The sequence below is a fragment of the Pithys albifrons genome, chromosome 7 (genome assembly GCF_047495875.1).
Source record: "Pithys albifrons albifrons isolate INPA30051 chromosome 7, PitAlb_v1, whole genome shotgun sequence".
Taxonomy (NCBI): Eukaryota; Metazoa; Chordata; class Aves; order Passeriformes; family Thamnophilidae; genus Pithys; species Pithys albifrons.
In genome coordinates this window covers 52,933,932-52,949,901 of record NC_092464.1, presented here as the reverse complement: position 1 = coordinate 52,949,901, position 15,970 = coordinate 52,933,932, and the positions used below count along the sequence as shown (strand labels likewise).

General features: G+C 44.9%; 1 protein-coding gene across 7 annotated transcripts in view; it reads right to left on the bottom strand.

Annotated features, from left to right (window-relative positions):
• The window catches only part of HECW1 (HECT, C2 and WW domain containing E3 ubiquitin protein ligase 1), a 252,145-nt gene that overhangs the window by 185,757 nt on the left and 50,418 nt on the right, over positions 1-15,970 (bottom strand). For 2 of the 7 annotated variants that reach the window (XM_071559590.1, XM_071559591.1), the window contains exons 2-3: positions 15,037-15,158; positions 104-161 (exon numbers count right to left, since the gene is read on the bottom strand). The exons of 3 other annotated variants lie outside the window; for them this stretch is intronic. In XM_071559590.1, the coding sequence (XP_071415691.1) occupies positions 104-130 (27 nt within the window). In that variant the 5' untranslated portion in view covers positions 131-161; positions 15,037-15,158. Of the gene's footprint in view, positions 1-103; positions 162-311; positions 356-15,036; positions 15,159-15,970 lie in introns of all 7 variants that reach the window. 2 more of the 7 variants (XM_071559592.1, XM_071559593.1) reach the window with 2 other exon arrangements.

Below are 15,970 nucleotides of genomic sequence, written 5' to 3'. Positions count from 1 at the left end.
GCTGCAACGAGCTCCGAGCTTTGGCACATTCCATTATATGAATGACAGTGAATTTATAATGGAATGGTATGGATGGGTTTTATAATCAGAAAAACACACTGACCTTAACACTACACAGGTGGAGCAGCATAATGACCCGCCAATTGAAAGCGCATCAATTCCTGGGGAAAAGTTCAATGAGGTTAACTCAGCATGTATCCCAGAACCAACATAAGCCACATTCAAAAATAGCGTTTTTTCCACCGAAACCTGTCCCTGATGACATTGTATTTGTGGATTTGTTCCACTGTTCAGAACTGAGCACATCTTACCTGCATTAACAGCGTCCTGCATTACGTTCCAGTAGAGCTGGACGCTGAAACACAGGTGTTAAAAGAGGTAAGAATGGTGTTAAGTACCAAAAACTTCAGAGTGGGTAAGATTAAGCATAACATCCAATTAACTTAGGAAGAAACTGGAAGAAAACAAGACACCATTCAGTGGATCTTCAGCTGCAAAGTCCTCACATTGAGGGAGCTTAGATGAGTGCAAGCCAACCTGCATTTCCTTTGCCCATCAATTCCCTGGTAATCTTGGATATTGAGGGCACCAGCCACAAAGGAAGGAAATTTCAGTGTAGCCAACCAGGTATCCAACAAAGTTTGAATGGTTTAAGATCAGACTGCAAAATACAGTGAACAAGATTCTGCTTCTCTAGTCAACCAGTTTTAAAACATCCACAAGTTACAAAAACTATACCGAGAGAAACACGGAAATCAAGAGAAACTTAAATCTGAGCAAAGAAAGCTCTCCAAGCATGCAATACAATAAAACTTTAAGTTAAAATAAAGTGAAAGACATCCAAAACTCAGCCACAACAGCAAAGTTTACTATGTCTGTGTTTCAGCTCATCCTCTCCCTCCTTCTCTCCCATGACCAGGGCATGCTGGCACTTTATAGCTTCTCCTCAGCAACAAGACAGCTCAGTCCCCCATGCCCTCACACTGCACACCTCTGGAGACTGTTGGCCCACCCTGACATTCATCCCCACCATCAGTTCCTGCTGTGCACCCAATGACAGCTGAGAAGGCAAGGAAAGAAAAAAAAAGCCTTCAAACAACACAATCAACACTACTACTAAAACTGTCAACTCAAGAGCACAAAAACCAAGAAGAGAAGCAAAAGCAAAGGGCAAGGTAGTGGATTTAGGAAGATATTCTACTGTTCAGAAATGTTCAGGTGAAAAAATATTTATAAAACAGAACAATGCCATTTGATCATACTTGTTTGATATTAAAAGGCTGAGGGACCTGGGGTGGTTTAGTCTGGAGAAGAGGAGGCTCAGGGGAGACCTCATCACTCTCTACAAGCACCTGAATGATGTTGTAGCCAGGTGGGGATTGGTCTCTTCTCCCAGGCAACCAATAGTAGGACAAGAGGGCAGGAGCTTAAGCTCTGCCAGGGGAGGTTTAGGTTGGATATCAGGAAGAAGTTCTTTACAGAGAGAGTGGTCAGGCTTTGGAATGGCCTGCCCAGGGAGGTGATGGATTCTCCGACCCTGGAGGTTTTTAAGGTGAAACTGGACATGGCCCTTAGTGCCATGATCTGGTATCAAAGTGGGGATGCATTAAGGGTTGGACTTGATGATCTCAGAGGTCTCTTCCAACCCAACTGATTCTATTATTCTAAAGACTAGTTCCTGTGCTCTGAAGGCAGACACATCTTTAATTGTATGCTTAGTGTCTCTTTTTCTCATGAGATGCTTTTCCAAACCTCCAAGAGAGGGCTCTACGAGAGGCTGATTCTCTCAAAAACAGTTCAGGTTACTTCTCTTTCAAGCTCATTGTTATTTCCCTCTGCCTTTCACAAGGCACTAAATCTCATGGACATAATCTGTTTTAGTCCCAAATTTACCAACTGCCTCTAGTCTGGTGGCCCTTTGCTTCTATTGAAAAAACGTATTTACACTGGAAATAAAGCAGGGTGATCCCCAGGCTGGGCAAGGAGCCACGTTATCTTTAAAGGCAATCTCAGAGAAGTTAATCCACAGGCACACTTTTTTCAGCTGTCTGGTAGGAGTGTGCACTACAAAGACTCTTCAAACAGCTGCACTAGAAATCCACCTCTCACAACCACAGTCACCATGAATTTTCTACAGCCTCACTGAACATGGTTTCAGACTTAATAGCTTTGCACACAGCAAAATTAATACACTACATCAGACCATGTATAGTAGAGACATCCCTACTATAGTAGAGACGTCTCTACTGTTAGTGATTTGGGATGAAAGTACAAGTCTCTTCCTAAGCCAGTTCTAATGCAGCTTTCACAGAGAGGAAGTTTCATTCTCCACAGGCAATGTGAAAAACCCACAGCACCCACACCACAGCAGCAGGTGATGCCGACCAGGGATGCTGCACGACCACTCCGGAGGGAGAAGGAGCTCCCAGACCTGTCCCCCACCTGCCTCCAGCTGCGCCAAGCACAGCTGCAGCAGACAACACAACCCCGAGGGACTGCAAGGAATTATCTCACTCCTCTTTCCTCACAGCATCACAGAGTTCAAGTCACTCAGGTTGTGACTGGGAAGCAAAACTATACTGATACATCACCTACCTAACTGCCCATCCTGCAGAACCCATACTGATCACAGACAGCATCTCATGTGTGGAGACAGAATGTGCTGTGATCCCCTCACACATTCAACCCAGAAAGAAGGGCGTTGCTCAGGGCTCATAGCAAGCCTGACAGAGGGCCCAGTGCTACCATCCACACAGGAACACCCCACGGGGCAGGAGCAGAGCTCCAGTGCCACACTCTGGCCAGGGCTCTGCCACCTGCAGTGTGCCCTGCCCCAGCACAAGTGGCTCCTGTGCCTGCATGCACTCACATCTTACTGGCAACAGACAGGAAAAGTGCTGTCTTACACACGAATAGGATGTACTCAGGGGGTACATTTATGTTAAATGACGTGCTTCAGGAATGTAATTGCCGTTGAAGTGCACTCCAGGTAAATTGGAGAGCCCGTGATCAGAAAGGGTACCACTGCTCAGATAAACGCTGCTTTCTGGGTTTCTTTGTTGGCTGTGTCTGGTCACCTATAAACACCTGCCTCCACATTTAGATTGCATGTTTTCCTGGCTCTTTTCTTCGGGTTTCACATGGCACTCACACAGAATTTGTCCTCTCCTTCTCAGTCCATGACTGGCTCTGCCAGTTGCTCTTGCAATAGAAGTCTAAACAGCACTTATTTCACAGACTCTAGAACAATCACAGAATCCCAGACTGTTCTGAGTTGGAAGGGACCCACAAGGATCATGGACTCCAACTCCTAAGTCAATGGCCAGGCAGGGGATTGAACCCATGACCTTGGCATTATTACAACCAAGTTTTAACCAACTGAGCTCATCTCAGGGTCAATAAATGCATATGCAAACATTTCATCTCAAGGGCCAGGAAAATCAGTAGTACTATGTTTAGAACCTGTATGATAAAGAGGAACAGACTAAAGAATAGAAGAGTTGTGCTGTTTGTATCGATTGCTCACAACCTGTCTATGTGTTCATTTTCTGTCTGGGAACAACAGTTTTCCAACAAATTCAGCCCTGCACAGAGGATGAGCGGTTTCTTCTGAGACCACTGTATGGGATTAGCATGATGTCGTAGAGTGAAAAGCAGGGAGAAGAGCCCACTCAGCAGTGGAGATTTCCAACTTGTCCTTCTGAAAATGAAGCAAATTGAAGTTGATTCAATTGATGTTTACTACCTCCCTGATTTCTGTTTTTATCTCTCTCACCTTGCCTAACACCTCTTTCATCACCCATCATTTAACATTAAGCTTTCGGCTTTGCTATTCAGCCCTGACAAGCCCAGCTGTGCCTCAGCCCCTCTCTCTTCAGCTTTCTTATCTCTCTCGTGTTTCTGCTATTATTTCATCTTCCCCTTCTCATTTCCTTTAGCTTTGTCCCCCTCCCTTACAGAAGCCATTGTTAATCTCCACAGCTGATGCTCGACCCTCCCTACCCTGCCTCTTATATAGTCTCTGAGTATCTTCTGCTTTTTCCTGCTTATCATACAAATATATTAACATCATCTTTATGTATGCCATGCCCTGCCTGAAGCGATCTTAAGACTCATATCCTGCTGGTACCTGCTGTCTTGCTTTGAATCCCTTCCTCAAGAACACTTTCTGCAAAGCTCACAATACAGCTGGAATGCAAACAACTACAATCAATGCTTGCTGTACATCTCTACACCCATGTGCATGATGATTATGTTATTTTATGATTCTATTTCTGCTGCAACCTACGCCTTCTATACTGCTCGCTCTTAACCCCTGAACTGGGTAGTGCCTTGGGGTAATTTGGACAGTAATTAGCCCAACAGATCTCCAGCCACAATGTGCAGCACAGGTTAGTAACAGCTCAGTCTGTGCAAGAAAACCTATTCAAGCCTGAATCACAGAATCGACTGGGTTGGAAAAGACCTCCAAGATCATCAAGTCCAACCCTTGGTCCAACTCCAGTCCCTTTACCAGATCATGGCACTCAGTGCCACGGCCAATCTCAGGTTAAAAACCTCCAGGGACGGGGAATCCACCCCCTCTCTGGGCAGTCCATTCCAATGCCTGATTACTCTCTCTGGAAAGAATGTTTTTCTGCTCTCCAACTTCAATTTCCCCTGGCAGAGCTTGAGCCCGTGCCTCCTTGTCCTATTGCTGAGTGCCTGGGAGAAGAGACCAATCCCCACCTGGCCAGAACTTCCCTTCAGGTGGTTATTTCATTCAATGGCCAGCAGTTTGTTTCCAGAGATAGCAAATTCTTGTGCTCAGTCTGACACCACCTGCACAGGGGCTGCTGTGACACCTGCCCACACTGCTGAGCCATGGGGCACCACACACAGCCACACTGAGACAGCACGTGCCTTTCTGCCCAGAACACTCCTGCCAACATAAGACAAAAACAGATATGTTGGTCTGCACTGATGGTTTTCTGTTGCTTCCCTTCCTCCTTCACCCTCCCAGCATCACCCCAATATGCTGTTAATTACCAGATGCCTGCTGCACCATTTAAGCACTGTCTTTGCACTGAAGGGATTGGAATAGCATTGAAGAGATCAGAATCACTTTTTTTAACCTCCACAGATTGATATTTGAAAGGTTTTTTTCAGTTTTTATAAAGACAGGTAGCACTGATTATTTATGCTAGGAGGGTTTGTTCCTTCTATCTCAACAAATGAAAACATGCATTTTTCAGGTTTGGTAATTACACCTGTCAGATGAACCTACTATTTTAACACACCTCACTAGAGCAGGAAATACATAAAATCCCTTAAAATAAATGTACAGTTTTGTGACTGCAAGATAAATACCAACAAATTCTCATGTGCAAATTAGCTAAATAACTCACAAACCAGTATACAAATTAGATATTTTCTTTTCCCTTCAGAAGAAAAACTTACGCAATATCATTAGAAAAATAATTAATATGTTAATTGAGGATTTTAATTGCCCAGAGACAAACCTCAGTTGCGCTGAAATCTGGCTCAAAATAAGAGTTACATCTGTTGTGGAAAGCACTCCAAGTAAAGGTACAAAATCTGCACTATTAATATAAAAGGAAAACACTAATGGTTTTACACCAAGGGCAAATAAAAAAGACAGCAACATCTTTGGGCTGTTTTCAGGTGAGATCTTCCATCTGTTAATCTGCACATCTGCCACACTGTTCTCAGTTTGCAGCTTGGTCTTGGGAGTCATGAGACAGTGATGGTCTTCTCTCCCAGCTGCAGCTGGTGGGGAGGATGGGGCTGTGGAACTGCACCATGAGATAAAGCTGCTTCTGCCTCGTGGGTGCCATGAAATCCAGAACATGATGTGGGCAAGGAAACCTGCATTTCTTGAATGATGTTTTTCTGCAATCTCAGTTCAAAAAGCCTGAGCATGACCTTTGCTGTTTCCTACATTCGAAGGCAGCAAAGCACAAAGGGTGGAGCCTGAGAGATGAGTTACGGGGCTCCCACCATCAGCTGGGACCACCTGCTGGGGTCCAGCTCCATAGCCACAACCAGCTGATCAACCTCCACTGGTGAGCCACAGAGAGTGTGAGGTGGGCAGTGGGCTCTAGACATGGCACTGGTGGTGTCAGTCCAGTCCCTTTCAAAACTGATGTCAGCCTCCTGGGGAACAAAATATCCATGTCTGGCACTAACCAAACTTCCATTTGTGAAGTTCCATGGGAGAAAGTGCCAAACCAGCCCAGACACTGAAAAAGCTACAAGAGATCAAGCAGTTGTGGGTCAGTGGAAGGCAGTTCGTGTCACTGCTGTCTGTGGGGATACACTTTACTCTCCAGGAGAGTGAATAAAGGTTGCTGATGAACCTTTTAATGAATTCTGCAGGCAGATAGTGAAGGAGGAGGTTGTTGCTGGTAATGCTGACATGGTGAGGAGGTGGCTGGACAGGTGGGCATCTGACACTAAAAGGCAACTGCCCCTCTTTAGAGGCCCCCCACACCTGGAAGGCACAGCTGCCAGGAAGGACTGAAGTGTTTGCTCTTTATATACCCACCGGGACCCATGTGACACTGCCAGTGCCACGGCAGGCAAGGAGCAGCCTCAGTGTTCCTGAGCTCAGGGTGAGCACAGGGCAGAGAACAGAACGGTTACGCCACGTTACTCTCAGAGTTCTGCGTCACAAGCCACGACCCAGGGCTGAGGTTCCATCCTGGAGAGCACTCTCTGCAGTGCAGGGTCCAGGAGACAGGAGCAGAGAGGGGCACACCCACAGAGTGGCTCAGGCACTGACTGAGGGCCATGGGGGTCCCAGACACCGAGATCTGTGAGCACCACTGTCTTGGTTTTGTCCTGGCCTCCCAGCCCTGAGCCACCCTCCCTTCTCCCCCCTGCTCAAAGGAGAGGGGAACAAAAACTCGAAAGAAACTGAGTTAAGTCAGGATTTATATATATGTATATTTTTGAACATTCACAATTATATGTATACAATCTGCACTCACAATAGGAAAAGGGAAAAAGGGGGAAACAGGGGCAACAAAGAGACAGAACAAAAGCAGTGGGTACCAAAACACCCCCACTCACCCTCCAAGTAAACCAGTACAATACAATCCCACCAACCACTCTCAGAGGAAAACCAGCCCACTTTCTCATGCCCTCTCACTCACGTCTTTTCTCTGATCTTCTGCATGGCTCTGATAAGGGACCGAGAGCAGCAAAAACTTCTTGCTCCCCAACCCTGCTGGAAACAGAGGAAAAAAAACTTCCTATCTCCCTGTCTCATATCCTCCCTTGTCCCATGGGAGGGGAAAGAATGGGTGAGAAATACCTGGGAGACAAGCCCCTCCCTAGTTACATCTGGTTACCAGGGAAAGCCTGGATCAAACCATCACAACCAGCAGCACCCTGACCGCAGCAGACTGGCACTGCTCGCATGCTCTCCCCTTCAAACACTGGTGGTTGGCCACTTTGGAGGCCAAGTACTGGGCCAGATGGACCTTCCCTCTCAGGAAATGCTGCTGTTCTCAGGCTCCTGCATTTTAGAATGTTTTCCCAAGGAAAACGGTTTGGGCATTTCTGAAGGTGAGCACAAGGAGCAGAAATGAAACCTACAGGGGAAATGACACCTCTGAAAGACCTGAAACCATTTAGCTGAGGAGCACATCCTGCATCAGACTTGCATCAGACTGAGGGCTTATCTTCAAGCCTCACAAATGTCAGAGATAGGGGATTTGCCATCCTGTGGAAATCCAGAGAAAGTGGAAGAACATGGAAGACTTTCAAACACCACACACCACGCCTGCTTTTGGCAAACTTGTGCAGATGGTCCCACCATCTCCAGATGATCCACAGCTCTCACCCCCCTCAGAGGGTCCATGTCCTCGTCCCACAAGGTGACAGAGACAATGCCTAGGGAATTGGTCACAGACATTCAGTGCCTTCTGCTAATGCAGGGCTGGGAAGAAATGTCAGCAGAGGTTTCCTCAGTATGTACTAGTAGGGAAAGGAGAAGGTAGGAAGAAGAGGCAAAGAGGAGAAGGCTTGGTTAATCTGGAAGGGATTTGCAATGGTCATCTGGTCCAACTGCCTGGTTACTTCAGGTTTGACCAAAAATTGAAGCATTGTATCAGGGGCATTGTCCAAATGTCCCATAAAACAGTGACAGTTTTGAAGCACTGACCACCTGTGATCTTCCTGCAAAGTCTGACCTTGTTTACACAGACCATACGATTTCTTTTTCCTCCTGAATCCGAAGCTGAGTTAGTTCCCTGTTCAGCCCAGTAATACTAACAACAAATAACTGACATTATTATAAATGTTCTATCATGAACAATATTATTTGGAGGTTGGATTAGATGATCTTTAAAGGTCCCTTCCAGACCATTCTGTGAATAAATGCTGACACAGAAGATAAAATTCAGGATCTGGGTTCTGAACTGAGCTCCTTCATGAAGGAGACCTGAGGATAGAACAAAACCCATTATTTCTGCCCCCAACAAGGTGACATCTCACACATGCCCACTAAGACCTTGAGATGAACAGAGACTGAAGAGAAAACGAGACAGTATTCACTGCTGTGGTCTCAGGACAGACTCCAACAGTTTGTCAAATTTTCCATAGCACTGCAGAAAGTAGGAGTTTTAAAAAGAGGGAACAGGATGTTGGAGTATTTCCTCTGCCTGGAAAGCAGGAAGAACAGCAAGGAAGAGCCTGTGAAGATGAACTGAAAAGGGGACAAACATTCCAGGCATGTTGGCAATGAAGGCTGACCAACAGCAGTGCCAAATTCTTGGTGTGAAAGGAAAGATGGTAGGAAGGGTATCCACAGGTCATGGATTCCTCTGAAGATGAGCAGCTGTTTGATATAGTTTGCAGAAGCCAACAAAGCAAAAAAGGGGCATAGAGAGAAAGAAAATACAGTTGGAGGAACGTTCTCTGGAAGCAGAGGATGCTTCCAGCAATATTGTGGCTCAAGACAAAGTGAGACACATCCATTCCTACACAGGATACTGCAATACCTGAGACCCCAGGGAAGGAAACACTGGGCAACAAGTTGGACAGGTCCTGAAAGCTTCTCTGGCAGAGCCCACCTCAGCTAATTATCTCCAGCAGCATTTCCTGTCCTCAACAGAGGGATCAAGCTCTGAAAGAGTTAAAGAAGTTCTTTTTTTTACAAGCCTCTGGGAAACAAGGCTTCTCTGCTGCCTCTTCTTCCACCTCTGGAGTTTGTCAGGCTATTCACCAACCTCCTTGCCTGTACACACAACACCACAGCTACTGACAGTGCACAGTGAAAACTAAAGAAAGGTGATACTATTGCACCAATAGGAAAGGTCTCAGAGTTCATATTTCTGTATCACTAACATTAATTATCCACTTCTCACATGGGCTGAAATGATGGGTATGTCCATTTTTACCCAATATTTTGCTTAGCAATGACATTTTCCAGGAGAAGTGGTCCATAGATTTTCACTACTCGTTTCTCTTTTTCTTAGTAACAAATTTCACGCACCAGCACAGGCATCAACAGGGCAACCACTGGGCTCAAAAGACTTGTGCAAGTTCTGGGACAGCTGCAGGAACAGCAGCTGCCAAACCCCTTCTAGAGCTGTGCCACTGGGACTCAGCCCTGGCCTGGGTGGGAAGCACTTTGCCTGAGGAGGGGGAGCTGTGCAGACCACCATGTCTTCAGATACATCACTTCTCATCACTCCACTGGCTCCAGTACACCATAATTCATGCAGGAGAGGTTTCTGATTTTTCGATTTTGTCATTTTTACAGATTTTAGAAGTACTTGTAACTGTAGTAAAAAGCAGATTTAGTGTGCTAATATTTCTAGCAGCTTAAGTTGATGCAGGGAGGTTTGTGAGTTTTTGATTTTTTTCATTTTAAAGCTTTTAGGAACACAGTAACTGTAGCAAATGTAGATTTAATGTGCTAGTATTCTGGCAGCCTGAGTTCATTGTTTGTACATCCTAACCCCTACCACAGATCAGTAGCTCAAATTCTTTTAGTTGTTTAGACTTTCTTCAAGGTAAAGAGCTAGGGATTATCAGAAGGCCTGCACGACAAGACAAACACAGGACAAAGTGACCCAGAAGTCAGAACACTGGAAGAACTCCAGGAGCCCGAGGAAGAGGAGCTGATGAAGACAGAGGGTCTCGCTGACCCCAGACCCAGTTCCTGGGGGTTGGAACAGGGGTGGAACTGGGCCTGGACCGAGAGATGTGTAAAATAATGATTGGATCGATCATATTATAAAAACTATGGAAACTAGAACTGGGGAGCACATGCATGTCATCATGTATTCCTGGGGGCCTTGGGCCTGATATTAAAGCACTTTACTTTTTATCTTATCCTATACTAACTTGGCTCAGAGTCCTGCTTTGTGGGGGTTCTCTCACAGCATCAAGTTCAATGTTTATACATGCCATCCTCTGCCACATATCAGTAGCTCAAATTCTTTTAGTTGTTTAGACCCTCTTCAAGGCAGAAAACTGAAGAATATCAAAAGACCTGCAGAATGAGACAAACATGAGCCAAAAACCTTGGGTCTAAGAACACTGGAAAACCTCCAAGCCCTATGTGAGCTGAGGAAGAGGAAAATGATGAAGAGAGACCCCTGACTCAAATCCTGAGGAGTTGTGACCAGGGGCAGGATGGGGCTGGACTAAGATGTGTGAACTGGGGATTGGGTAAACAATATTATAAAAACCATGGAAATCAGTGTTCAGAGCGTAAATCAATATGTATTCCTGTAGGCCCTGGGCCTGATATTAAAGGACTTTCACTTTTTATCTTATCCCACACTAACTTGGCCCAGAGTCCTGCTTTGCTGGGGTCTCTCACAGCATCATAATTAACAGCTGGTGGAAGGGACCAGCCTCAAACCTTCAGTCTCTCCCTGCCAATCGAGATTTTCCTGGTGATGTGGACACTTGGCAGCAGCCTGGCTGAAGCAGGAAAACAGTTTAACACAGTCCATCAGCCACTTGTGAAATGAACTTGGATCTGAACTGCAGTCCTAGAAGACCCGTGGAATGCTAACATCTGCACATGAGTTAATGCTTACCAAATGAAGTTTACCACTGAATGAGCTGTAAATGTCAAGCTCGAGGAAACCAGAACATCTCCTAAAGAAACAGTTGTGAGTGAACAGTCAGCGTTTCTGTCTCTATAACCCTGCAGCTGCAAGTGGAATTTCAGGCTCCATCTAGAGCCATCATTTAGCTGGAGCAGACAGAGAGGGGGTGACAGAGATGAACAAGCAACACATGCAGTAAACTAGTATAGTATTTTCTATTCAAGTAGGATGTTAAAGCCATTACATCTACAGTGGGAAAAGATACAAGATAGAAAACTTTATTTGGCACTGCCTAAATGCCATTACCCCACTCTGACTGTGACAAACCACTAAAGCCTTGTCTGCAAAGCAGAATGCTCCAGGTGTAACAAACTGCTGCTGGACCCCTCTGGAACTGGCAATCTCCTCAACTTATCTGATGAATTGTGACACAGAAACATCCAACTATCTATTAGCAGTGCCACCAACATCTTTCCCCAGTTGCTCAGTGCAATGATCAGTATCTGCAAACTACAGCTTATATTTAATTGGCACAAAAATAGGGAGAGAAAAAAACAAGCAGCATACCCAGCAAGAACAAGCTTCTACTGTAAATGGTAAATACCAGAGCCTTTAACTCCTGTTTCTAAACACCACCGAAACTCTCAATGCTGCACTGCTTTCCTAACAGCTCTGCAGGCAGCAGACAAAACTCAGCATTCTTATTATTTCAAAGGAATTACTCTGCACCCCACTATAGATGCTATAAAACAACAGCCTGGCACTACCTATGGCAAAGTCATGCATGTGTTACCTTATCTAATGCTGGATTTCAACACTTTACTAAACATGGAAATGACGGTGAAGATCTTTGAGAGGTGGGTCTGCTTTATATATGGATTTTCCATCTCTATGTCAGGCAGTGATTTGCTAGACTTTTATTTGCTTTCCCATAAACACACAGGCAAAGGTCAGCACAACAACACCTCAGGGAGTCGTACCTAGAACTGCACCACTCACTTCCTCAAAGCAATATTCAAAGACCAAGTTGTTAATGGAAGCCAGAAAAAGGACGAGATTTAAATTCTTTTTTTTTCTTCCTTGAAAAAAAAAATAAATTCCAAACCAGAAGCATTACTCCAGCTAACTTGTTGGTTCCAGCTCACTTTGCATAAAACCTCCTGGGAACACCAGCAGCAAGTCTCAACAGGCTCATTCCTGGGAACCCAAAAAGCAGATAACCAGAATCATCTCTGCAGTGACAAGAAAGCCAAGTCAAGAGACAAGTTGAAACTTTTTACACAGATGAAATGTAAAGCCATGGTGATTACCAGATACTAATAATCACTAATTACTTATCCAGCAGTCCAGTTGCACAGCATTTCAAGCTGGCTGTAAGGAATATTTTTATACTCAGTGTCCTAGTTCAGCAGGTGAGATGAGTTTATCACTGTGTGGGTGTGACCAAAGCTGTGTGTTCTAAACCCTCTAGTCATTTCCCATGAACTGTTACCACTGGACCATTTGCAGCAGCTGCCCAAGGCACACCTGACCCCTCAGGCTGGGAGCTGGCTGGGAAAGAAGCCTGTGACATAAGAGCTGGGATAACTCCCCTGCAGGGAGTCCTTGGCACCTCCACATCCACCTGAGGGGTCATGTCTGCTCATGGGCCAGCAACGATTCCAAAAACACTCCCTGACTCACAGAGTAAGATCACCCAGTGTGGAACTCCCTGCTCTGGGGGAGGCACTGGGTGCTCCCACCTGGACCTGATGGGAGAGAATCTTGGGGATTTTGGGACTTGGGAAACCACTTGTCGAATCCAGAGGACGAGCAGAACCTTGACAGGAAGAGACCACCACTTGCACCCAGACTGCAACCACCACTCTTGCCCAGACTGTGACATCATCTGCACCAACAGGTTTTCCCCTTCCTTTTACTTTGGACTCAGAGGAACCATGTGGGGCTCAGCACAGGGGCCAACAAACCGCACTGTGTTTGTGCCCCAGGGGTCTGGGTTACACTGCTGGGGTTTGTGGGTTAAACCCAATTTCTCTTTGTGCCATTGCATTTATTGTAATATTGTTATTAAATTGTAACTCTGACTCAATCTCTTTTGTGCTGGGTTTGTTTCTCCTGCTGGTTTACCTTTAAACCAGCACACTCAGTAAAAGTGATAGAGGAAAGTTAATCAGGCAGATAAAAGATGACTCTGGGCTTTATAAAAGGCCACTGAAGAAGGAAAGTGCTATTTCTCAAGCAGCCAGACTCGAGAACATTCCAGATTATCTTCACAGAAAGCTGCCCACAGGTACAGCAGCCCAGTCAGTCCCACCTGGGCCACTGACATCTTGCTTTGCACCATATTCGAAATGCAAAAAGAAAGATAAAACATGATTTTTAACATGGGCCACTTGAAGTAATTCCTATCCCAACAGGGTCCAATCAGTAAAGTTCCATCTTCTCCTGAAGTATCTCAATATATGACTTTGACAAAACCCAATACTTGAAATTGCATGTGCTTTTATTTTAAGCAAGACTGAGGAAATAGGAGGGTGAAATTCCTGTACTGCTGGGGGGATAATAATTTGATATTTAAGTTCTAGAGGGTGAAATATTAACCCCATTAGTAATGTCTTCCTTCACTAGCAATTTTACCCTATAAAAAGGGATAGTAGATTATTTTTTTTTAAAAATCAAAGCAATGTCTTACTTCCATAAGTGTGACAGTGGTTGATTTTTTTCCTTTTAAGAATTCAAATTAATTGGCTCAATTTTCTCAGAAAAACAGATACCAAAGATAAGAATAAGAGAACTCTTCTATCTCTGCCTTCATGACTGTCATTTCCTATAATGGACTAAGTCAAAATAACTCCTGAGTGTAATCTCTTCCAAAACAACAGTTATTTTCTTTGACTCCATCTCATCATTTCTGTAACCTCTTCCACTCCAGATAAGTCCTGTATATAAAAAACCTGCAGTGCCATAAAGAAGCCAGTAAGAGTTTCATATAAACTTACAGTCCCTATGACCCCTGTGGATCCCTATGGGTTCCCTGAGAGTTCACCAAGGTCCCTGAACTGGCTGCACATGAGGATTTCAAGAGTATCCATCTCAATATTGGGACAATCTAAAAAAAAAATGTGTGCAAAGCAGGAAAAAATAAAATGCACTGTCTCACACAGGAGCATTTTGTGTAACCAGTAAGAGAGAAGAAATTCTTACCAGCTCCTGAACAAGACCACCAGGTGAAACCACCACCAGGTGAAACCACCACCCAGATGAAAAAGTTCCCTTTAAGAATAAAGGAAGATTCAAGTTTTGAACTTGAAAGTAATTTTGTGTGTATGTTTTCAGTGCCAGGGATCACCATACAAAAGAAATAACCCTTTAATCAATATATCAGTATTTCCTGTCATTGGTCCTCTGCCTGGTTTGTTCCTAAAAGGCACCACCTCTCCCTGCTCATGTTCCTGTTCTCTGCTCTTGTTGCATAAAGGCTTAAAGACTCATTTTCCTGTCCAGTCCCTTCTCTCTGCTTCCTCAGCCTGTGGCTCAGATAATTCCACCTCAGCTGCATGCACATGACTTTAAAAATACAATTTTCCCCCACTCCTCACCAATGAAATAATCCATGACAGGCAGCAAACAAGCCATCCTCTGGTATTTGTCTCATCACACATATTTCACTGTGTCTATAGTTCAAACAACATATTCCTATTACAATCCCTGTACTGGATGCCATTGGCAGACAACATATTCTGTGTGGCTTATTCATAACTGAAGACAATGGATGAACAGCCACCTTAATTAATCTGATCAAAACCCCTCCAGTACACTCATTTTTGTATTATACTAGAGGCTAAGACAAAAGCACCTGTATTCCATCTGACACCAACATTTCATACCACAGTCATCTGACTCTAAGGAATATTAATTAGTGTATGATTAAAATGAACAAAAAAATAAAATCAAGACTCACAATTCTCATTCCCTTGATTCAAAACAAGGAATTAACTCTCCTTTTCTTAATACAACGTATTATGCACGATCATTTTCTTGTTATGGTTTATTCTTCTGTTCTTCTGGTGCTCCTTAGCTGTCCTAAAAAAAGATGATATGGTACAATATGAATATTCCTTCCTCTTCTGACATTAAAAACCTCTGAAACTACACAGGGTTGGATCCAAAGATATGGTTGGAACTGTCTTTCAGTAACAGAAGATTGAATTACACCAACGTATTGTTTAGGCTCATCTGAGTCTAATCACCACATTTGTTAAAACTAAGACTGGCTCCATCTCTCGAGACCACATCATTGTCTGACCAGAAACAGTGGGGTCAGACAGAGGATTCTGAAGGCTGTTCCTTGTGGCCTGTAACAGGAGAGCACGCTGGGTGTGCTGCATCCAGTCCCAGCACTCAGAGGACAGAGTACAGAACCCTCCAAGATGGATGTGTTAAGGGAAGAGTAACAGCACTGGCAATAGGGCATGGCACACAGCACTGCCCTGGGCTTCCTTACAAGCCTTACCCCCAGAGCAGTCCTTGTGGAGGGAAGGAAAGAGCATAAAGGGGGAAGGGAGCAAGAGAAGGGGACCAGGGCAGTGACCCTTCCCCTGGACTCTGCATTGGTGAGGCCACACCTTGAGTGTTGTGTTCAGTTCTGGGCCCCTCAGTTCAGGAAAGAGATTGAGGGGCTGGAGCGGGGCCAGAGAAGAGCAACGAGGCTGGAGAAGGGACTGGAGCACAAGTGCTGTGGGGAGAGGCTGAGGGAGCTGGGGGTGTTTAGCCTGGAGAAGAGGAGCCTCAGAGGTGACCTCAGCACTGTCTGGAACTACCTGAAGGGAAGTTCTGGCCAGGTGGGGGTTGGTCTCTTCTCCCAGGCACTCAGCAAGAGGACAAGGGGGCACGGG